At 55.5% G+C, this 24047-nt stretch overlaps 1 protein-coding gene across 2 annotated transcripts; it reads left to right on the top strand.

Annotated features, from left to right (window-relative positions):
• Positions 1 to 23775, top strand: TP53INP2 (tumor protein p53 inducible nuclear protein 2). 2 transcript variants are annotated; one of them, XM_074888603.1, is made up of 4 exons: positions 1 to 143; positions 9693 to 10032; positions 13624 to 13753; positions 15226 to 23775. In XM_074888603.1, the coding sequence occupies exons 2-4, from the start codon at positions 9909 to 9911 to the stop codon at positions 15476 to 15478; spliced, it is 507 nt and encodes a 168-aa protein (XP_074744704.1). In that variant the 5' UTR covers positions 1 to 143; positions 9693 to 9908; the 3' UTR covers positions 15479 to 23775. The 2 variants fall into 2 exon arrangements, with proteins under 2 accessions (XP_074744704.1, XP_074744703.1); XM_074888602.1 differs by having other exon boundaries at positions 13441 to 13753.
• Positions 23776 to 24047: the final 272 nt, after the last annotated feature.

Here is a 24047-nt window from a genome sequence, read left to right as displayed (position 1 = left end):
TGTGACGTCACGATCAGCTGTCGGAAGGGCCCGATTTGTGCGGGGGAGCGGCGGGCGCTCGGCAGAACCGCGCGATCGGCCCCCGGGACCGGCGGTACCTCAGCGCCTCCCGCCGCTCCCCTTCACGCCGCCCCGACGGGAAGGTGAGTCTCCTTCAACAACGCGCTGCGGGGGGCGGCGGGCGGGGCTGGCGCTGAGCGGGCTCTCACGGCCGCGGGGTTCTCCCGCGGGGGGGGGGGGGTGCCTGGCGGCGAGGGGGGCCCCCCTCGCCGCCGCCCCCCCCCCCCCCCCCCCCCCGCGCCTGTTGTTTGTTTCTTCATCACCGGATTAAGCTTCGAGGCTGATCCGCGCTCCCATTGGCTCCGCTCTAGTGACGTCGCGTCATTTGCATATGACATTGAGACGTCATCAACGGCCCCACCCGCCCCCCCCCTCCCCCCCCCCCCGCCGCGTTCCGGGCGCGTTGTCCTGCCGTGACCCCGCGGAGCGCAGCTTCTCCTCCGGCTGCCGTGCCCCGGGATGCCCGGGGGGGGGTTTGATGGTCCGGGGGGGGTTAACGACAGCGGTAACGCGTGTCCGCCCCTCCCGTGTCCCCCCCCTGCCGCTGTTTGGCCGGTGTCGCCTTTTCCCAGCGTTTATTAGAGGCTTTTTGGGTGAAAAACGGGAGTTTGAAGAGAGAATGTAAATCTCTAATATAGAAATAGATGCGATCTAGAAATAGCTACGTCCGTATTTTCCATTTAACTGGCTGCTCTCAATCAAATACTTGATGCTGTTGAACACCTCCAATCTTGAGATCTTGATTTACTTTGTAAAGCCCAGCACTTTTCAGGAGATTCGGGGGCTTGGATATTTTTACCGAGTTCAACTGCGATGCCTGGGGCCACGTGTGGCGGGTGAGGGATGCTGGGCTGAGCTCTGTGCCGTGGCATCCCGCCGCTGTGGCACCACCATCTCCCGGGATGTTGAGCCCACGGGTACGTTGGGTACCACACGCAGCAGCTACTTTTGTTATTACTGCTCTAAGTGCACCTGCTTTGGAACGGCTAAGTCCTAAAAGGTCAACTTTCTTATGGATTTCACACCTCTAGCCTCGGGACCTCAGTCACTTGGCTGAGCCTGGAAGGCCCCGGGCACTAAACCTGCTCCCATCTGAGGCAGCTCATCAGATGAAAAACTTGGACTCCGTGGAGTGTAACCGTAGGAACATGTTAAAAAGGGCATTATTGCTTTTGTAGTTTTTTAATACATATATCTATGCATTTATGTCTCTTGTGTGCAGGGGAGCTACAGCCCTGCTTAGAAAGCCTGAGCAAAGGCACTGGCACCCTGGGGTCCCAAAGTACCGGCTTAAAGTGCCTCTCTTGGGACCAGCAACACCCACTCAGCAAAGCTGAGCTGGGCAGGTGCCAAGTGACGTCACTAATTTGGCCAAGGCTTTGCTGGGGCAGGAAACCATCCCAAAAATAGGTGCTGGGCTCTGGTACAGGACTGTGCTGTACCTTCTTTCCTACCTGGCTTAGTCTACAGAGTGCCAAGAAAAATTTTTTTTGCTCTAAAATAAATCTTTCTTCTCCTTTCATAATTTCCCCCCCCACCCCCTAAAAAGAAAAAAAAAAAAAAAAAAAGCCAAAAGCTTTCTGCTGTAGCTCACTGTCACCATTAGGAACCTGTTGCATGAAATTGGTGCTTATCGGGCTGAACACAAAAGGAAAAACATAATGGAAGTTTTTCCCCTCAAGAATAAACTGATATCACCTGCTCGTAGCAAGACTGGAAAAATCCAAAATGTGAACTCTTATCTAAGAGCTTTTTAGCACTAATCGCACAGTGTGCCTTGCACAGGCAAGTCTTGCCCCAGCACACACGTGGCCCTGGGCAGGCTCGGGAGGAGCTGGGGGGGAGCTCCAGGCTCCTGCGATATCAAAGTCCAACTTGGCAGTTAGTATTCAGCCTCCTCCAATTTATGGAGGGTGTAACACCGGGGCTGCTCCCCTCTCGATACGCACGCTCCCAGAGATGTTTCACCTAATGCATCCCAGAGAGGAAACTTCTAAAATTTCCTAGGACAGCTCATGGCAAATCTAGAAGTTTCCTGGTTGCTCAGACTCTGCTGGCCACTGACAGGTTTTCCAAGGCTCTGTGCGATGACATCAAATAGCAGAAGGTCAGGTTTGTCCTTGGGGCAAGGACCTTCCTGCAGCAGTTACACAAGGCAGCCTGTGCAGCTGGTGACACCAGCTCCAGGAAAAACATCCCCCTTTCTCCTTCAGGTGGGATATGGAGGAGCACGTGGGGATTCCAGTCCACGCTGAGCTCCTGGGCTGGCTGAGGAAAGCCCTTCCAGGTGCTGGCTTGGTCTGCCGTTAATAATAAGAGTCTTATGATAAAGAGATTGGGGGGGGATTTTTCTAAGTCTCCACTCCCCTGCTCTGCAGTGGAAGAGGCTCTGGCTGTGAATCAGCCTCTTGTTTGCTGGAGTCAATCTGTCCATGCTGGCAGCAGCCTTGGGACCCAACTCTGCCTGGGCAGCCAGTGCTCCCCCAGGCGAACCCCATGAACAAAGCTGCTGGCAAAGTACAGGGATAAGCAGGAGCTGTAGAGCAGTTGATGAATGACCAGATGCTTTAATCCAGCCCTGCCAAACTGTCCTGGGCAAGCCCCTGCCAGCTCTGGTCCCTTCCTCGATGGGGATGGATAGAGGGCAGTGTACGGGTGCTTCACTGGTCGTTTTTGGGGTGATGAGCAGGGCCTCCCCCCCGAGTTGCCCATCTACCGGACCCCCTTCTCCTTCACTTTGTGTTTCTGTGCCAGGCTTAGGATTTTGGTACATACAGCACAGCGAGAGCAGCCTGTGAAACCCTTGTCTAATTTAGGTAAAATGAGTTGAAAATAACATTTCCCAAGTGGGTTGGAGGAAGGCACCTGATTTATACCTCCAACGCCTGCTGTGATGACTGTGCGGGGTATTCTTAGCTCTGCCGAGGAAGGACCGCTTCTGCTGCTTGTCAGCAGCATCCCTCCCGCCGCTGAGTATTTATGGAAAGTTTCAGGGAGCCTGTTGCCATTTCCAAGTGGAGTTGCTGTTGTTCTTGCAGTCTGTGACTTCTGGGAGCTGCCAGTCCTGTGAAGCTGCGGCTCCCGCCCTGGTGAGCTCCTGGCGCATCCTGGGGCTTTGCTGCCGATCCTTTTGCCTATTCTTAGCTCCTGGGGTTATTTGCAGTGACAGTGACTCAGAAAACTAATTATTGTGTCAAGGTTTCTGAAGGGGGGGAAAAAAATAACTCAATGCATTATGGTTTCCTTACTTGTACTTTAACTTTTAATATTTAATATCCTCTGGCTAGTTTTAAAAGGCTGTTGGACTTTCTAGAAGGATTCTGATAAACTTCATTCATTAAGAAACTCATCTGTCCTCAAGTGTCACCTGTGGGCTGTCCCCTGGTGCTGGCAGTGGCCTGGGGTGGGGGTTGATGTGCCAAGTAAAGGGGCTTGTGGAAGCCTGGCAGGATGGCAGCTGTCCCACAGTGGTGACCCCAGCTCTGGCAGAGGACAGAGGATGGGTGTGTGGTTTCTGGGGCAGCTCAGCCTCAAGGACGTGGTGCAGGGACAGTCCCTTTGTGCCCCAGCACTGGCCATACCTCCTCCACAGATGTCTGGCAGGTATGGGTGGGCTGGAAGAAGGCACCAGAGCTCTGACCACCCCTGGCCACCAGAGGGGCAGAGAAACCACCTCCTGGTCCAAACTGCTTCTGTGGCCACCATCTCTGCCTGGTGACAAGGCACTACTTGGGCAGCAGTGTCTCAGGTCTCCTGGCAGGGACACATTTGGGTTCCTCCCACTCTGCAGTTCCCATGAGGCTGCTGGACCAAGTTCCACTGGTTTAAATGGAACAAACATTTGCTGCAGGGAAAGCAGAGGCTTTCCAAAAACGTGGAAAAACTTTTGGAGTTTGATCTGCCGATGGCCATGGGCTGTCCCAGCCAGAGAAGGGCTTGGTGAAAACCACAGGGACTGAGGTGGCATGTGGTCATCTCGCCATCTGGGTGCTGTTGGTAGCAGCCGGCCAAGGAGCCTTTTGCCTCACAAAGGGCTGAGAAAGTCACCCCCAACCCTCTGTGATGGTGACATTGAAGAGCTGATGTTCTTGGTGGCTTGCAGGGTGGGTCTGGAGTGTCTTAAGGATGATGCATTGATCACATTAGCCAGGAGCTGCTCTCTAGGGTGGATGGGAGATCATATACTCACAGAATGGTTTGGGTGGGAACAGACCTTCAAAGACCATCTAGTTCCACCCCCCTGCCATGGGCAGGGACACCTTCCACCAGCCCAGGTTGCTCAAAGCCTCGTCCTACCTGGCCTTGAACACTGCCAGGGAGGGGGCAGCCGCAGCTTCTCTGGGCAACCTGTGCCAGTGTCTCACCACCCTCATCGTAAAATATTTCTTCCTGTCCAGTCTAGTTTCTTCTATTTCTTCTCTGTCCAATCTAATCCTGTCTTCCAGTTTAAAACTGTTGCCTGTTGTCCTGGCACTACAGGCACCTGGTAAAAAGCCTTTGTCTTTCTTATAAGCCTCCTTTATACAGTTGAAAGGCCACAATAAGGTCTCCCTGGGGTCTTCTCCAGACTCAATAATCCAAACTCTCTCAGCCTTTCTCCACAGGGGAGGTGCTCCAGCCCTCTGACCATTTCCGTGGCCTCCTCTGGACCCGCTCCAACAGGTCCATGTCTGTCTTGCACTGGGGACCCCAGAGCTGGACGCAGGGCTCCAAGTGGGGCCTCACGAGGGTGGAGCAGAAGGGGAGAAATCCCTCCCTCGCCCTGCTGGCCACGCTGCCTGTGATGCTGCCCAGGATACGGTTGGCTTTCTGGGCTGCGAGCGCACATTGCTGGCTCACATCCAATTTGTCACCCACCAGTATCCCCAAATCCTTCTCCGCTGGGCTGCCTCAACCCATCCATCCCCCAGGCTGTGCTGGTACTGGGCACTGCCCCAGCCCAGGTGCAGGACCTTGCACTTGGCCTGGTTGAACTTCACGAGGTTCACATGAGCCCACCTCTGCAGCCTGCCAAGGTCCCTCCGGATGGATCCCTTCCCTCTGGGGGGATCAGCTGCACCGCTCAGCTTGGTGTCATCCGCAAACTTGCTGAGGGCGCATCTCAGAGATAAAGAGCCTGCCTGATCCTGCCTCTTTAACCCAGTGTTGCCAAGGATTTCAGATCAGACAGGATAAAGTGAGGGTGAGGATTAAAGCTCATTTTGTTCCTTGCTTGCCAGGATCTAGCTCCTGCCTCCACCCTGCAGGTTGCATCCCGAAGGCTTTGCCAGCTGTGCTGCCAGGAGCTCCCCCACAGCTCCCTGAGTGCCGCTGGGGCCAGCCCTGGCAGGGCTGCTCCGACTCTTGGGAAGCCTTTGCTCTCTTCCCACGAGGCCTGTCTGATCGCACTGTCTGTCCCTCTGCCCAGCTCTTGCTCCGGCCAGGTCAGGCAGCCAAGGCAGGGTCTGGCCGAGCAGCCCCGGGCAGCCATCCTGCACGGGTCACTGCGCAGCACCCTGCCTTCACCTGCTCTGTCCGTGCTCCCACCGACCCGTGGCTGCTCTCACAGGTTTTACCAGTGAACCGATCTCCCCAAGATCCTGTTTAGGATCACAGCGTCCCCAGGCAGCAGGAGCTTGTGGGGCTGGCTTTACCCAAGGGGCTCATCCTGCAAGCTCTGCCCTGCCTGCGTGGCCCACCCGGGCACCAGTGGGTGGTTCAGGGCCACCCCACACTCCCTGGCATGGAGCTGGGGATAGCTGGGGGCTTCTTCAAATTCTCTGGGGAATCATCCTTTAAAATGATCCATCTCAACTTTTGCTCTTGGGGGAGCTTTTAACTCTTTCCTACTGCCCCTGGAGCTGTCGCAGCTGCCTGCGAGCCCCCTCGCCCTGCCTGTGAGCCCCTTCCCCTTTGCCCCAGCCCTGCCGGTGTGCCGGGGGCACAGGAGCAGGATGGCCCCTGACAGGCAGTTATTATGGCGTTGGCTGTGTGTGATGTCAGTGTGGTCATCCCAGGGCCTTTAATTATAGAGATAAGGAAAATTAAGTTAAATTTGGGAGAGGGGGCAATTGAAACTAGTAGTATCTGCTGTCTTCAGGAAAGGAAAGTTATCTTCGGGTTAGGGTGGGCACCTCTGGAGTCCAGACACTTCATGTCCTGACTTTCCTGTTGATGCACCCCGTGATTTTTTTGGGGACTAGTCTCTAAGCAGGTGGGTGCTGGGGGGAATAAGCCCTGCTCCCAGGGTGGAGTGGAGGGGGAAATCAGCTTTGCTACTGTCCGTTGAAAGCTGCTGTCAAGTTTAAACAAAATAAAAGTGAGGTTTTCTGCTCTCTTTTGACTGTGTAATTTATCATTTGGCTTTGAACTTGCTTGAAGATGAGCTCCTTGCTGGGGGCTCTCCAAGCCAAGCCCGCAGAGCGGAGAGAGCGCTCCAGTGCCATCCGGGCAAGGAGCTTCGGTAGGACTGTGCGTGCCGAGCTTGTTCTAGGCTGGCTTTGCTGAGGTAATGGGGAAAATCTCTGCCTGGCTCAGACCTTGGCCTGCAGTAGCTGCTTGGGTGCTTTCCTGGGTGACCTTCCCCTTGCAGCCGGACTGGGGCCACCACTCCCCCCATCCTCTGTGTGCCAGCTCTTGTCCCCAGCTGTTGTGTGGCATGCACGTTGCAGGGGGGAAAAAGAGACTGAACTTTTCATTGTAGGCCCCTGGCTGAGGCAGGCCAAGAGCATTTCCAGTGTTCTCCCCAGAGAGGTGGGCTCGGGGTGCAGCACAGGGGACCCTGCTGTCCCTTGCCCCCTTTAGCCCTTGTATGTCACCCTGAGGAGCTGCGTGGTGCTGCTGGTGTCAGCTTTGGCTCAGCACTTCTGCCAGCCAGGGAATGGCACAGGCAGAACTGCCCCAGCTCAAAAATCTCATGAACCTGCTCCTGGTCTTGCACCCAGCCAGGGCCATGGTGTCCTCGGGGGATTGGAGCCCCCTGTGCCTGCCACAGGCTGCTGGGTGCTTCCTGCCCTGCTCCCTCCTGCCTGGGGACCTGGGGAAGAGCAAACAGCAGAAAGCCCTGAGACATCTCCAGCAGGTACCTGGGAGTAACGGGGTTTCTGCTGCAATTAGATATTTAATAAATTTATTAAATAATCGATATACTGTTAAAGGATATTTACTAACCAGGCAAGTGCTCCATGCAGATGCCAGATTTCAGACTGCAGGCAGCAATAATGGGCTGTATACTGCAGCCTTCAGGGCTGTCCTGGGTGCCCTTTGCCAGCCTGGCCTGGGGGAGGATGGATGCACACATGGGTCCCGTGGGAGAGAAATCCCCACTGTGCTCAGCATGAAGCCCACAAGAGAGCCCGAGGGGCCAGTTTCCATTCATTGCCCAGCTGGATATCAGCCCCTCTTCATGTTGTTTCCCTACCTTATATTATTACACTTTAATGCTCCAGGAAAGGGGGGGTGTCTGGATAATTTAATCATGAGCACACTGGAGGATAACAGAAAGGCTGTGGCTTTGCTACCATTGTGGTGGTGATGGGGGGCTGGGAGGTGAGAGCTGCCTTAGCTGAGCCTGCAGCTCTTACTGCAGTTGGAGGAAATGACTCTGTCGTGTCCCAGTGCCCCAAAACCCCCCGCTCAGTGCTTCCAGGGAAAGTCAGGAACCATCTTAGGACACGGAGCAGGGAATCGTTGCTGATCATCGTGGCGAGAGGCTCCGTGAGTCTCAGCCAAGTCCCTTTTGTACCATCCCAGCTGAAGCCCAGCTTGTTTAGCTGCAGCCTCTCCCCCAGATGGATCTGGGTGCAGGGTGCGAGTGGAAGGGATGAACCACGGTGGTGGGGGGCTCCATCCCAGCAGGAGAGGGAAGCGTGTGGCACTGGAGGGGCTGAACCCCTGAGCACTGGGATGTGGAGCCAGGCACTGTTGTAGCTGCGTGGTCTGCCCTGCACCTCTGGGGCAACTGAAGTCACCAGGGGCTTGAGACCTGCTCGAGGGGACAGGTAGTGTCACGCCGCTGCCCCGGCCATGCCAGGGAGGAAGAGCTGGGTGTCACAAGGCTCTTCATGCTCCGACACTCCCTTCTGCATCTGGGCTTCGCAGAGATCAGGGTGAGCCCCCGAAGCCCAGGGGATCCCACCCATGGGGAAAGGGTCCCCTTGATTTTTTATTTTCTGCCTTGTGGAGCAGATGTTGTACCTCCCGAGGCACCTAAGAGAAGGCAAAAGGTGTAGTGGACCCACAGTGGATAAATAGAGCCTGAGCCCCAGAACCTCAGCAAGCACCCAGGCCAGCTGCCCTCCCCAGCAACGCTGAGGCTGGAGAGGCCACTTCACTGTGGGGGGGCTGAGCTGGGACTTGAGCTGTTGGGGGACTGGTGTGTGTATGGAACGAGGCTCAGACGCATCGTGCCTCCCTGCACCCTTCCCGTTCCATGTTGCTGAGAGCAGATGGGGCTTCACCAGGGTCCAGGACCATTTTGCAGGCTCTGCATCACCTTGGTCGACAGAGCCATGAACTGGGGGTTTGCCCTCTAAATGCACCTTCAGCAATGTGCCCAGCGAGGCAGCACACAGCCGTCCTCTCTCCCCACATCTAGCTCTTGATGGCATTTTAATGCCCTTTAATGTCTCCAGACCAAAACCCATTTTCTCCGCACAAATAAATTGCACCTTGTGGCTGCTGATGTCTGTGCCTCTCCAAGAGAGAGCTTTGAAGTCATTAATAAACTTAGTGAGTCCTAACCTCCCCCTGAGCTGGGGGGAATGTGTTTCCCCAAGGGTAAAACACTGATGAGTGTAGATGGAGCAGCCTCACCCCGGGCTGGGATAACGCTGTCATTGCCCTGCCCTGCACGCTGGCTGCTGCTTGCTCCTGCCCGCTCCTGCCTGAGCACTGGGCGATGAGACACAGCCCATAGCCAAGTGCTTTGTCCTGTGGCTCCTTATAAGGTCCTTATAAAGGAGCAGTGATGACACAGTGTCATCTTTTGGGGCTGGAGGGTGGCAATGAAATGCAACTGCATCAGAAGAGCATCCTTGCAGATATACACAGACAGCAACAATAACAGTAACGATTTTCAAAATTAAACCAGCCTCGAGCAGGTATCTGCACAGGCAGGGCTTGAGCTTTAAAATGCCAGCAAGGGCTTTGTGGGACCCAGCTCGAGGAGGAGAGGGTGGCCACGCTGGGGTGGCTGTCAGTGGGTTGAGGGTGGGTTTTAGGGGTGGCTCGTGCCATCAGCCCTCAGACAGGACAGCAGCATCGCACCCTTTGCCCTGCCCTAACGCAAAGCTCAGTGCCACCAGCCATGCTCAGTGCCTGTTCAGTGCCAGGGGAGGCAGGTCCCAGCCCGACTTTGGGACTGTGTTTGTCTCTGCCCCTGCCAGCTCCGGCAGATGAGGGAGGGGACACAGTGTGGGACTTGGTGCAGGTGGGGGGCTGCAGGGCGCGGGCACTGAGCCCCTCACTGCTGCTTTCAGACACGGTGTGTGATGCCCTTGGAGTTGCCAGCAGCTGGGACAGGCCACAGCACAGATCAGTGCCAGAGCCACCTTTTCACTGGCCCCTCCAGCCCATCTGAGCCCCCGGGATGCAGGAAGACCACGCTGCCAATGAGGCCAAACTCTTTATTCTTTTTCCTTTCCCTTTTACAGGCCTTTGCACTGAAGCCAAGTGAAGAACCTCAGAATTGCACTACACGTCATTCAACTCAGCTACAATTTTGCTAGCAGCAAAGCATCTCCACCACCACCAGGATCCTGAGTGCTGTTTTTACCCCTCTGTGCCCATTGATTCTGTCTCCACTCCTGGAAGCTGGTGCTCAGCAGTAGCTCTAACTCACCGTCCATCCTGCTGGACCGCTCCCCACCATGTTTCAGCGTCTTACCAGCCTCTTCTTCAGTGACAGCAACACGCCAGAAGGCTTGGAGGAGCCCAAACCCTTCGTTGAGGAGGAGGAGGAGGAGGATGGCTGGCTCATAATTGATCTTGCAGGTGAGAAAGGCAGGGGGGACTAGTTTTCCACAATCTCTGCTGCATCTTGTCTCTCCAGAGCAGGGCAGACCCCTTGAGATGACAGCAGATGAGCTTCCACCACGTGTGGTCAGCTCTGCCCTTCGTCCCTCTTCCCCTGGTCCCCCCACCCTGCCCATAGCACCCAGCCCTGTGGTCACCACAGCAGCCCCCAGCCTGCTCCTCCTTTTCCCCTTTCCTCTCCCAGTGGTGGTTCCCAGCTCCCTGCCAGTGTGGGAGCAGCAGCCGCAGTGTCCCCAGCTGGGGCTGCTGCTGCCTGGGAGCCTCCAAGTGCCTCTGTGCCAGGATGGGACCCTGGCACAGCACCAGGCTGGGGAGGTTACCCAGGGTTTGGGTGTGATCTTGCACCCCAGGGGCTTGGTGGGGTGGGGGACATCAACCCACGCAGGCTGTCTGCCTGTGAGCTGCGGGGGTGCCGTGGCCTTGGCTAAGCTGTGCTGGGGGCAGCACTTTGGCAGAAGTAGGTGGGCTTGGCCACTGCCCGTGACGCCCCTGCTGAAAGAAAGTGGGGGGCCTGTTCCCTGGACACTAGTGGGGGGCTGAGGCTTTCCCCACGCGAGGGCAGGAGGCATCTAGGAACATGCCACCAGCGATCTGGCCACATTTGGGTCATATGAGTCCATCAAATCTCATCTCCAAAGGGCTTATCTTCCCAAATCGTTCCCAGTCCCCATGCCAGCAGCACTCAGACAAGGGACGTTTGGTCCAAGGTCCATGTACCCAGAAAGACCTCAGGGGCTCCCTGTTCCCAGGGATGGTGACAACACCCCGGAGCCCCCTTTGACACCAACCAGGCGGATCAAATTCCTTGTGTGCTGAGAGCTTCCCCAGCTCCGTTAAGACCTTGGTGTTTCTATTGTAGGCTCGATGACTCAACCAATTGCAATGATAATTTTATGACCTTTTGCTTGCAAATTGAGCAGAGGACTTAGACAAACATGCCTGCCTGTGTGGGAGCTCCTCAGTGGCCATGGTCTGCTTGTGGAGCCTTTCTTTAGTTGTGGTGCCCCAGCCCAGGGGACCACAAACGTATCCTGCAGGTTTAGGAGGAAGGTTTTGTCCTCCCTCTTGCAGGCATCTGTTCTCCAAGCAGATGCTTCCTGCCTGTCCCCCATGCACTGAGCAGAGCTTGTTTTTGTGATGTGACTCACTTGTTCAGGTTTTTCCCCCGTGTGGTGAGCTGGAGAGGGGACTGGAGCATGGATAAGCCTGGGATGGGGAACAGGAACAGGGACAGCCCCGTGCCTGGTGGCAGCACTATGGGTGGTGTGGGCATGGGCAGTCATAGAGGATTCCGGGTCCTCTGGGCTCTCTGGTGACTGTCCTGGGGGGTCACAGCCGTGACATGGGATGGGGCTGGTTGCAAGGAGGTCGCTGGAGCAACAGGCACGCAGCTACCACATGTCTGGGCCAGCTGGCAATGGCTGTAGCATGCCCAAAACGTGTCAGAAGGAGCCAGGAGTTTTCCCAGATCTGGACTGTGCCCCGATCCCCTGGGTCCGAGACTGCAGCCAGCTCAGCAAGGATCCAGGGATGACTTTGGTACAAAAGGCTCCCATTTTTTTTCCAATCAAGCAGCCAGGCTCTCGGTGCAGAGCCAGCTTTCAGCAGTGTGTTTGCCTGGGACCTGTCACCCCACTGCTAATCCCCACCAGCCCTACCACTGCCTTTTCCTGTAGCATTCCCCAGCCAGTGAGGGACTGATTTATTTCAGCCCTATTTCTGAGGCTGGAGTTATGCAAAGCACTTTAAAAACTAAACCTGCTGGCTCCAGTCCCCATCCTTCACCTTTGAGCCACAGCAGCCAGCAAGCCTCTCACAGCCTGGCTCCCTCCCAGTAGTGGGGCAGCCTAATGAGCCTCTGAATTCATTCCCTCGCAGCCAGATCTTTGACCCATGTGTTGGAAAAAGCATCTGAATTAACCAGATCTCCCAGGAGCGTTTCAGATGCCCCTCTCGCCCCAACGCCCAGCGTGGCTCCGCTCAGCACCCAGGGAGTGAGCAAAGGGCATTTCCCGGTGCTTAGCGATACAGCTGCAAGTCACTCAGGGGTTTGGGCATCCTGAAATATTCCTTGTGACATTAAAACCCACCTTGGCAAAGGATGGGGACAGGTAGCCATGGATGGGTCAAGGGTTCAGCTGCGCCGGGTCCCCTGCTCCCCACACCCGCGGTCCCACCATTGCAGGAGTGCTGCGGAGTGGGAACGCTCCAGCCAGGCTCAGTGGCTGTCTCCAGGCTGACAAATAATCTCCAGCCCGGCACGTCAACAACTATTAATAGCTTGATATCCACTGACCTGAAGAAAGGCGCTGTCGTATTCACAAGGCTAATTGTGGCCTGCCCTAAGCCCCTGGCTGAGGCATCGTCTGCAGGAGGAGCAGGGGACATGCCGGGTGGTGAATGCTGGTCCCATACTTCATGTGCTGTGTTTCTCTACCACAAGAACACATTCACCTCTGATTTCTCCTGCACCCTCACCCAACTGCAGGGCCACACGTGCCCATAGAGATACTGCACTTGGATCCCCCCCCAAGACCAGTTCCCTCGAATCCCCCGATGAGGCTGGCAACAGGTCTCGGTATCCAGATGAGCCCAACATTAGGCACAGGCTCCCTTCCCATAACACAAGTAATTCTGAGCACAGGGAGCCCAGAAAAGCACCAACCCAAGTGCTTTTGCCAGGCGGAGGTGAGGAAGGGAAGGAGAGGAAGGTTGGGGTGTCAGAGGGGTGTAGGGGGCAGCCCCTGGATGAACCATCCAAAACCCGGCCTCTAACGGACTGAAGCTGAAAGCGCGGTGAAAACCTTTGCTGAAGAATTTATTCCCCTGATTTCTTCCAGAAAAAAAGGTGTGAACTGTTTTTTTCCTGTGTGTGTGCTTGGTTTCAATGTTTGCAAAGTGCCGCGTGGTGTTTGGAAGCGCAGGCAGGCCGCGTTCCTCTGGCACAGCATGGCTCAGGTGCCCTAAGAGCAGGCAAAAGCAGCATTTCTTGCCAGCTGAATTTCTTCCTTCATCTCGAGAAGGGAAAAAAAAAATGCTGCGGTAAACCCTGCTGGTTTCCCCCAGTTTTTGATTAAACTGCCTAACCAGAGCCGTTTCCCTCGCTTGCTGGCTTAGCAAAGCCAGACCCCACAGCACCGGCCGCCGCCCCGGAGCGGGGGGTGCTGGTTGGGGTGCGGGGCAGTGCTGGCGTCGCCCTCCCCACGAGGTCCCGTCGACGCCGTGCCCGGCTCTGGTGGTGATGGTGTGGGGTGTCTCTTGCACTAACGATGCCCCTTTCTCTCCCCCCTCCCCTCCCCACTGTACATGGTATGTGTGTGTGTCCCCGCTGCGCCCCGCATGGCTCTGCACCCCCGCCACCCCCAGGCAGCCGTGCCCGCCCCGGCGCAGCCCGGCGAGTGGGTGCTGGCGGTACCGGGCGCTCGGCGCGATCCCGCCCGGCACCCCCCGGGCCGCCACCACCGGCACCCGCCGCTTCCCCGGCTCTGGCCGGTCCCTGCTTGATGGACGAGAGTTGGTTTGTCACCCCTCCCCCCTGTTTTACTGCAGAGGAGCCTGGCCCCGGTGGCGTGGGGAGCAGCCCCATGGAGGACCTGCTCATCGAGCACCCCAGCATGTCCGTCTACGTCACCAGCACCCTCGAGGTGGACGGGGAGGGCCCCGAGGATGATGCTGATGGGTGAGTGCGGCTCGGGGGGGCTCTCTGGGGGCTGCCGACCCCACCACACGCTGGGGCACTGGGGTGGACGGTCAGTCCCAACACCCCAAATCACTGTGTGTGCCGGGAGCATTTCACCCCCGCTGCCCACGGATGGAGTGGGGCTGTGGGGGTCCTCAGTGTCCCCACATCCCGCCTCAAGAGAGCACCCTGCACACCTGGCGGGGTGCCCCGACTGGTGCTGTGCGAGGATGGCAGCCTCTGTGTCCCAAAATACTCTGCTAAGGGGATCCCAATGCCATGCTGAGATGTCTGTGGGTGCAGGACCGTGAGCTTGCCGCTGGGTTGCAGTGGGAGAGGGCTGTGTCCCCCTCCCCTGTCGCAAGCAGGGTCTGCTGGTGCGGCCACCTGTACCAATGCCACCTGTCACCCCACTGCCCGTCCAGGGGGGTTTGCCAGGCTGAGCTTAACCACAGGGTTTTGCACAGGTATGACACAAGCAAAGCAAACCCAACGGGATAAGGTGGCCTTTGGGCGCAGTGGTCCCCCCAAGGCTCCTGGCGCCCCCAGGCAGGAGGTTGCTGCAGTCCCCCGATCACCCTCCTGGCTCTGACTGGCCCAGCACAGCCATGGAGGAGCAGGACACCACCAGCCATGGATGCAGACATTTCTCCCTGCCCCAAAATCCAGCTTAGCCAGGGGGGGGAGGTTAAACAGAAATGCCCCAAATGGCCCCACTGTCCTCTCCTTCCCCAGGAGCTGTAGGCTGGAGCCGCCCACCGTCCTTCCCCAGGGCCACAGCCTCCCTGCAGCTCCTGGGGAGCTCTGCCCTCTCCCCATGGCTGCCCTCCACTGCCCCGCAGCACCGGGAAAGCCCTGATCACGTACACACTCAGCCCTGCCACTGCTGGCCAGCCCCTGTGTCCCACTGTGCCATGGGGTCCCCACTGCCCCCTGGTCCCAGCCCTCCAGCATCTGCCCCATGAGCCTCTCACTGGGGCAGAGGAGGAGGAAAATTTAGGGTGAACCTCCACCTCGTCTAGGGGACACTGGTCCTCCAGGACTTCTCTCTTTGCGGAGTGTCCCTGAGGGCCACAGCTTGATATCAAGAGCTTCAGAGGAACCTCAGTGCTGGAGGGTGCAGAAAGGGTGCCAAAGGGAGCTAGAAATGGGCCAGGAGACCAAATGGGTCACAAGCAGGATGGAAACGGGGCCAGGCTTGACTTCCCTCCACTGGGCGCAAGGCACTTAGCCACTGTGGGAAACTGTGGGACGGCCCCGTTCCCGGTGGTGTCTGGATTTATCCCGGGTGTCCTAGAACCCACCTGTGCTGGAGCCTCCCCAGCCCTTGGCAGGCTACTGGGGCGGGAGGGGGCCGGGTCCATCCTGGGGGCACAGCGTGACGGGAAGGGGGTTGGAGACCCCGGTCCCCTTCTTGCCGGGGTGGGTGAGGGCCAGGAGCCAGCGGCCACTGATGGCTCCTTTCTCTGCAGGGAGGTGCCGGAGCCGCGGCTGGAGCGGCACGTGCCACACCACAGCAGGTCCCTCTCGATGAAGGCTGCCATCCTGGAGAAGGTCGGGCAGGCACGGCGGGTGCAGCGGGCCAAGCAGCTGGCGGAGAAGCACTGGCTCAGCCAGAAGGCGCTGCAGCGGCAGAACCGGGCCCGCCAGCGCCCGCTGCGCCGGGCCAAGCAGCACGCTGGGACCTTCGTCCACCAGCCCTGCCAGCGCCACTGCAACTACTGACCTCGCCGGGACGCCCGCGCTGCCGCTCCCCACCACCACCTCCCCCGGTGGAAGGAGACTTCACACCCTGCCCCGACACCAGCCGCCCTGGGGAGCGTCGGCCCTGACGAACACCGGTGACGCCGGGCTGCGGTTTCACTCCACGCACCCCCCCAGGCCTGCACGCCCGGCCCCCCCACTCCTCGTCTTCCTCCCCCCACCCTCTGCTGCTCCCCTCGCCCTTGGCCCCCGGCGCCAGCCGGGCCAGCAACCCCTGGAGCTGCCAGCGTGGAGGGCTGTGCCGCTCCCTCCACCCTCGCAGCCACGCCAACCTTCACACGGGAAATCGGTATTCCTGGTGAAATCACCCGTTTCTGAAATCCACGGCCAAGCCTGTTTGTCCTGACAAGCCTGTGACATCAGTGCCTTTCTTCATGATGTCATGACTCCACGCATAGCCAGACTGGGATGTCACAAGCAGAGGCACCAAGCGCAAGTGAAAAGAGTAACAAAGCAACAAGATTTGGGATTTTTAGGAAAATCTCATCAATAACACTAAATAATGCTTCCTCACCCCAAAACCAGCAAACACCGCCCCTCCCTCCTTCATTTCTTAACTACATTTTACCATGGTAAGACAAAACCCCCACTGCCGGTCCCAAAAGGGCTTGCCATGGGGAAGAGCTGGTAGAAATCTTCATGGCAGGGTCAGCCGGGCAGCTCGCGGTGCCTCATGGTGTTTTTTTAAAGACAACTTTAAAAGCAATCTCAGGAAACAAAGCACTGTCCCAGCACCTCGCCGGAGCCCGTGGCCACCGCACTGGGAGGGGGTGGCCAGCCCGTGGCCGGCGGTAGCATCGCTGTGACTGATGGTCCCGCCGAGCTGCTGGCTGCCTCGTCTGAGCAAGCCCCCTCCTCCTGGAGCCACTCAGCTGCCCAAGCCACGCCTATATACATATAGATGTGGGTGTGGGTATTTCTCTAAATACCTATGTACTTGTAAGAGGCACCGTTTAAGCCAAGGAGCGTCGGCTGCCCGGCGTTAATCCCTGGGAGGGGAGCGGAGGCAGAGATCTGTGGAGCTTCCCTGAGGTGGCAAAAGCACGTCGAAGCTGGTGGTGAAGGGATGCTGAAGAGGAGGCTGGAGGGAAGAGGCTGAAGTAAGGGCAAAAATGGACCTGAGAGTGGCTGCAAAGGGACAGGATGGGGCAGGAGGGCTGGGCGAGAGGATCGCTGCAGCGGAGCTGTAATGGGAATGCCTTCTTCCCCCACTAAAAATTACATCCTTTCCTGTGAAGGGCCAAATTCTGTTGTGGGCAATGCTGATTTTTAATGCAAATCCCTCCCCTCCCTGTGACGGACTCATTCTGCCTTCCAAAGGACACGGTCCAGACTTTTCACTGGCTCCAGCATCAGCTGAGATGGCTCCAAACCCAGCAGAAATTTGGTGATTCCCCCCAGCTCCCTCCCTTTAGGGACTGGTTTTGCACCCTGTGCCCCCCGGAAGGTCTGGCCATCACGTCCTGCTTGTGGCCAGCTCACAGCCTGGATTCCCACCCTCTGAGACAAGAAATACCCTCCCACGCACACCCAAAATGCTGATTTCACAGGAGTTTCTTCCATTCACCATGTTACATCCCTTAGTATCAGCCTGGGACTTAGGTTGAAGGAATTGTGGTAAGCCCAGCCTCAGACAGCTGATATTTATTAATTTTTAAATGAGATTAAAAACAAAATTAACCCTCTTATGAGCACCAGCCCCCAGCTCTATGCCTGGGAGCCTGGACCGTGGGCGAGCTGGCTGATGATGCTAACCTGCAGTGTTTATCTTTCGCTCCGATGACATGGCATTCCCAAAAGCCCAGAAAAAAATGAAAAACCGCTTTCAAATCTCTCTTTTCAGCCTTTCCCTTTCAATTCTTCCAGGCCAGTTTCTTGTTTCAAGTCCTCCTGAGACCCGGTGCCCTCATCACACGAGTGATGTGATGCCTCCTGCCCCTCTGGCTGCAGCGGCTGGTGCCTGCTGTAGCGAGCGTGGCACTGTCGAGGTGCTGGGCCGTATTCTGCACCTGCCACGCTGGTTTGGTCGCTGCTTTTTCAGCCTTTCTGGTGAGCACGCTGGCACCCGAGCTGGTTGTTTCATGGCTGGTGGTTTATCAGCAGAGAAAGAGCGGGCTGGGGGACTGGGCGTTATACCCCAGCCCTCGGCATCTCCTGCCACTCCTCGGGCCTCGCCGCAATGACCGTCCCTCGTCACCAAACCTAAAGCCACACTGGAGATCGCCCAATTTCATCTCTGGTGTCCTCCTGGTGATGAGGCTGACAGCTCCTTGACTGGAGGGGAACGTTTACCTCCTTTGGCTTCCTGGGCTTCCCATTAAATGCCTTTTGTTTCCCTCTGAAGTGGTGCCTGGTGTGAACTGGGAGCATCTGTAGGGCTGCTGGCACAGGTGCACGTGAAGACAAGCAGGGGCTGAGCCTGAGCTCCCGGGTGTTCCATGGATGTCCGGTGAGGTGCTGCCTTCATCATGTTCTCTCTCCCATGTCGCTGGGTGATAAGCTCTGTGGCCACCGGGCAACAGCAGTAGAGGAAGCATCTTCTCTCTAGCCCAAATATACATCCAGAAGTGGACAAGCCAAGCAACGTCCTGCCTCCCAGCCTGTTCTTCATTGCAAATTCTCCCGTGCATCTGGGATGCTGCCAGTCCCTCCAGAGTGCTCCTGAAGTCAGAGGCTGGCTGCGACAGCATCACCCCTCTGCAGCTCGCTGGGGATGGCGGGCAGGGGGCAGCAAGGCTGGCCGGGGATGGCGTCCCGGGGCGGATCCTGCCATGTCTCACCTGCCAGGCCTTCCCATGCCCACCAGTCTGCTTGCAAACAGTACCCCAGTAGGAGAAACCCCTCATCGAAATCCTCTGCATCCTGCTCATCCATCGCGAGGCAGAAACCCTTGGCCGTGCTCCTGGGGGGGCTCAGCGTAGTCGTGGCTGCCAACAGCCGGCACCCAGCACCCATTTCAAGTGGCTGATGCTGTTACTCCGTCCTGGTTTTCAGAAGTGAACGCAAACTGTTTTCTTTTCCTTTCTTCTCTCTGTGCCAGTCTGAGACATCTTTCATCACGCTGTGCCCAGCCAGCACAGGACATGAAGCAGAACTATTATCACACTTTGTATCAAGAGTATGTTTATAACGGCTCAATAAATTATTAATGATGTTTTCATGAAGAGGCTAATCCAGAGTCCTAGCATCCTGCAGGTCAGTGGAGCGCACTTACCACAGCATATTCGGGCTCCTGCCATGCCCCCTCTGCTGTTTGCACACTTGCTCATGTATTAACATCTAATAATCACCTACTAACCCCCTGCAAAGTGACTGTCGATCCACCAGTGTGACAGCCCTCCTTATGCTGCGGCAAAGGTGTGTTCAAACTGTGCTTTGCAGAAGCCCTGCAATGCTCCTCTCCTGCCCAACAGCGAGCACAAGACCTGGCCTGATACCAAATCTCCTGCCCAGTGTTGCCAGAGCAAGAAAACCCCTTTACACTGAGGTTACGAGTCTCCTCAAATCTTGAAACAAATGAAAGGTGCTTAAAAACTGAGAACTCTTTCTGTGTGCACATGTGTGCATGTGTAGATACTTCACGACATGGTGTGGGTGTTCGGTAGGTTGTTTTGGGGTGTGGGTTTTAGTTTTTTAGGGGTTTGTTGTTGGGGTTTTTTTTTTGCACCCAGTATTTTCAATTTGTGACTAGCTGTGCGATGCTCCCAACGGGAAGGTGAAGCAAACGCGGCGCTGGCTGGCAGGGAGGCAGGTGTCCTGCTTGAATGGCTAGGATGAGTCTTGCTTTCTTTTCTTTACTTGCGTAGGGAACTACAGTATGGACTCAGGGACAAACAAATATGCCGGGGTCTTTAAAAATGTGGTCTTTCCATGCTTCTCTGTTCGGATGTGGGGTTTGTGAGGCCTTTGGTTGTGTGATCCTGAGGGACGCTGCGGGGATGTGGCCGGAGCCTTTGGCAGCACGTGTCGGTGAACGGCTGCCCAGGCTGCTGCGCGTTGGAAGAGCTGCAGGGTTTGATGCTCCGACACAGAACCGACACGGAAAAGGAGCTGTGGCCACTTGTGGTGAGACCATCCCTGAGCAGCAGCCCCTCTTCGTTTGCCTGTGTCAAGAAAATTCACCTTACAGCTGCTAGAATGTGGCTGGTCCTTCCTTGGACTTGTTTGTGAACAACCAGGTACGGATTTTAAGCACTGAGCCCCTGAGGATTTGGGAAGTGAAGCTACAGCTGGCCTGGCTCCCACGACATCCCTGGGATCAGAAGGCAGCCAGGATGGGAGAAACCGTTGAAGCAATCACATGGAGAAATGCTGATGCAGGTGACAGGCAGATTTGTTGGAGGAAATGTTTGTATTTTCTTGCAATGAAAGCATAAAGAAAAAAGGAAACATTCCCCGGTGCGTGGCAGTGCTGCAGCCATGGCTGCTGGGGCTCGGATGGGCCAAGATGCTCTGGCCCCGGCAGCAGCTTCCCAGCCCCGCACTGGCTTTGTGTGAGGAGCGGGCATGGACGGGCAGGCCTGGGGGCATCGGGACACTGCGCAGGCAGCAGTACAGGCAGCAGATTCCTATGGTGGAAAGAGCCTTTCCGCCACTCAAAGGCCCGTGGTGCAGGGGATCTTCTCCGAACAAGGAAGGAGAGATTTGCATCTCAGTTGCCTTCTCTTGACACGGGGCAGCGCAGCCTGGCTCCATACCGGTGCGATGGATGAACCCCCTGAAGCGAGTGGCAAGGCTCCCCCAGCCATCAGGACAAGACCGCGAGAGGCAGCCCTCCTGGAGAAGTGTCACCTCTTGAGATGAAAACCAGATCACGCCAGGACACGTCTAAACCCACGTGCCCCCGTACAGCCCACCTCCCAGGGCAACTCCGCCGTGGCTCTGCTTGCCACACTGCAAAGGCAGGCTAGCGGCCGCGGCACATGCAGGACACCTTGCTGGCAACCACATCAGCAGCAACAAAGTCCTTTCACCGAATTTTGGCTCTCGCCTGCACTGCAAGGCTGGGGGGAGCTGCCAGGGAGGTGGGGCAAAGTCCTCATCACGCAGTGCTCTGAAACTTGCACTCACAGATGCGCTTTCCAAAAAACTCTGCTGTAAAAGCTCAATCTGGAAGGAAAACGATTCTTTCCGTGGGAGTCGGTGTTTCTTTTTCACCATGGATAGCATAAACACAAGGCTCATCTCAAAGATCACCACTGTGGGAATCTTCACTCTTCCTTTAGGCATGTTTCTAATCAATAGTTTTACATTTACATCTTACTGATACCTTTTCCTCTTCCATCCAGCCTCACTGGGGAGAAAAAAAAAAAACAAAACACCACACTAGATGTCTTGTCATGCCAGTCAGAACAACAACAACAAAAAAAGATGAAAAAATACTCCAGTGAGGTTCTAGGCTTGAAACACATAGCTTTGCAGTCGCTCCCATGGAGGATAAATATCAGTTCCAGTGCCCTGCATAAAGTGGAAATTAAATTTCAAGTGAATTTATTGAAAAACAAATGAGTCCCCAAAGATTAAACCATATCATAATTAGAAAACAGCCAGTAAGAAGCGATAAAACACCTCAAGTCAAGAAAAATGCTTCTCAGAATCTGCCTGTTGCTGCCTGCCAGAAGGCAGCACCAAGTCCTGCTCCCCTGTGCTGGGGATGGGGTGATGGCAGTCCTCGAGTCTTCCCTGAGTGTCCAGGTTTAAAACAAGAGGCCACCCATGTTCAGCTGGTGCCACGGTGACTCTCTAGCCACTGAGGATTTTCAACAGTCACCGCTTCCACTGGTGGCACAGATGTACCCCCAGTTTGCTGCACCTTCTTTGCTCCCTGCACTCAGAAATAGCTGCTGGTGGTGGGAGGGACAGGCCAGGACTCCAGCATCCCCCCCAGTCCTCAGAGCTTCCCCCCAAGTCCTCCTCCACCACAGGACTGTGTCTGGTGAACTCCTCAGCACAGCTGCTCGCAGGGACCAGAGCCCAAGGACAGACACCCACCACACGTGCAGCCTCTCCATCCCAGGGCGTTTCCACTGTTAGACCAGCCGGAGACATTAAAGGGCCTTAAACTGGGTTGATCGCCTCAGGGCTTGTCTTCTTCAAGGCAGAGCTTTCCATCTCCACCCATTTCTCTCAGATCTGCTCAATACAATGAATGAAAAGTCATGAATAGTTGCCCAGCATCCTCAAGGGCTCAGTTCTCTCCCACTACCATGACCAGAGTGGCTGCCATGGGTTGCATGACTGTGACTGCAGAAGCCGGATGAAGTGGTGGGAGAGGCTCTGTGTGGTTGGCAAGTCCCTCTTCTGGTGAGAGGTGTCCTCAGCCCTGCCGGGGACGCTGCCTTCTCCCCCGCTCGACTCCAGGATGCCGCTGGTGGGAGCACTCACAGCCGCGGGCTCTGGACATCCAGACACAGCTTGGGCAGGAGGTCTCCCGTTTCATGCCTTCATTGATGCATCATCAAACAGCCTCTCTTTTTGCTTCTTAAGAGATCTGTGTCATTAACTAAACCCACAAGTCTTCCTTTATAAGGATGAGGATGACAAAGATGAACAGCTCCATTTAATAACAAAGATGGCTCTTACGTCTAGTCCTTTTTAAAATTCTTTTTACAGAGAGGTGACACACAGGTGTCCCCCCCCCTACACTCGCTCTGAGCTAATACCCCCTGGGCTGGCTGGCTTTGCTTTGCCAGCCCCGTACCCAGAGCGAGTGCAGAGCTCTGTTAGGGGGATGCTACCGCACGCCCTGGCGCAGGAAAACACTGTGTGAGGCTTTGGCTCTGTCACAGCTAACCATGAGGATCTCCCTGCCTTCCACTCTGATGGTATTTTATCACCTCTGTGGGGGGAAAATTTTATTCCTTGCAAATGGAGGGGGAAACCAGCACAGTAAATTGTAAGTGTAGCTTAAAAATGGGTTGCACAGGGGAGCCCAAAGTTTCTCCGCTCTCACATTCACCTCGTGTACCCATGTCAGGGAAGCTGGGAGCAGCTATGTCCAAGTCTCACTGAAATCTTATCCTCAGCTTTATATTGACATCATTATGCTTTGGGAAATCTAGGGGTGAGGGAACAGCACAAGGCATAACAGTAAAATAGTAATATTTTCTCTCGTATCATAAATATATCCGTACAGAGCCACTGAGCACTGCAATATTTTATTTGTATGTATCAACCGTAGGAATTCTGCTTGCAAAACTCATCCATGCACATTATCCATCTCCACGCTGGACTGACTGTACATGTGCCTTTCACCCTCTTTCATGGTGTGTCATCTTTTTTTAACACAACTACAGAACTTGAAGAAGTCAGTGAACTATAGTTAAAAGTCCTATGCAAGGGATGACTGGGGAGTCAGTTTTCGATATTTCTGTGTTTCTATGTTGTTTTAAAAGTAGACGCTGGGATTTTCAGAGAAGCCTAACAGAATTAATGCCCTAAAAAGCATTTAGCTTTTTTTTTTTTTTTTTAAATCTAAAAAACATTTAGCATTTGGGGTGGTAAATCTCTTAGGCAGCTCTGAAAAGCCCAGCCTAAACCCCAGTTCCTCACCAGTTTGTGCGTGGAGAGCGAGCAGTGGCAGCAGAATGAGCAACAGTGCTTGGCCAGGATGGATGGCCCATTCAATCGCCAGTGTTTTCTTTCAAGAGAAAGGAGAAGAAAGTGCTATTTGGTCAGAAAAGGTTGCCTTAAGCCTCCCCTAAAATGCGCCGGAGAACGCTATCGTCCCCAGCTGCCAGCCCTGCAGCCAGCAGCTCCCCGGGGCAGAGCAGCCACGCGGCTGACCCGGCTGGGGGGTTGCGGGGCCCCACGCCACCAAGCAGATGCCCACGCAGCAGTTCCCGACCAGCCGTGCTCTGCTGGATGCCTTACCACAGCGGGACAACTTCCACACCGGGATTGTAAGAAGAGGAAAAAAAAAAAGCCCCACGTTTTTCTACATCACCTATGCTGTAGGACTGAAACCTTGTCTGAAACTCAAAGCTAACAAAATACGTCCTTTTTGTGTGTTACATGTTAAATCAGTGTAAGCAGGTTAGTAGGGAAAGGGTGTCTACTTCTTGTAGGACATTGTTTAAACATTTGCCGTGTGTCAACAGACTGAAGGACATGACTGCCTGGAATACATTATGTAGTGTGCCTGTGTGTATGTAACCTGGTTTTGGTTGGTAGGTTGTAATGCTGTCTTTTGACTGAAAAAAAAAATCTAATATAAAGAAAAACCACAAGAAATAAAAAAAAAATATATTTAAACTCTATTTTATGTGTATTCCTTTAAAGCATTCAAGTAAACCTGTTTTCAAAAAGCTTTGGTTTTCAAAGTAAGCTTTTAAAAGTCAATGCTGTAACTATTGGAGACATCAATAGAACAAAGTCCCCTTTGAAGACAAGGATGCACAGGGGACGGGACAGTACAGGCTGAGCTGTTTGAGGGGATTTTTTTTCCCTCCCCGTTACCAAACCCTAAAACTCAGCAGATGATTTCAAGGGCTAAAGCGGATGCTGATTGCCCTGAGAAAGACGAGTCCCA

Source organism: Strix uralensis, chromosome 18 (assembly GCF_047716275.1).
Source record: "Strix uralensis isolate ZFMK-TIS-50842 chromosome 18, bStrUra1, whole genome shotgun sequence".
Classification (NCBI taxonomy): Eukaryota; Metazoa; Chordata; class Aves; order Strigiformes; family Strigidae; genus Strix; species Strix uralensis.
This window is presented reverse-complemented; position numbering and strand designations above follow the sequence as displayed.

Coding starts and splice junctions, on each gene's coding strand:
- TP53INP2 (XM_074888602.1), top strand. CDS start 9,909: ATGTTTCAGCGTCTTACCAGCCTCTTCTTCAGTGACAGCAACACGCCA. Junction 10,033..13,440: donor GCTCATAATTGATCTTGCAG/GTGAGAAAGGCA, acceptor CGCCACCCCCAG/GCAGCCGTGCCCGCCCCGGC. Junction 13,754..15,225: donor CCCGAGGATGATGCTGATGG/GTGAGTGCGGCT, acceptor CTTTCTCTGCAG/GGAGGTGCCGGAGCCGCGGC.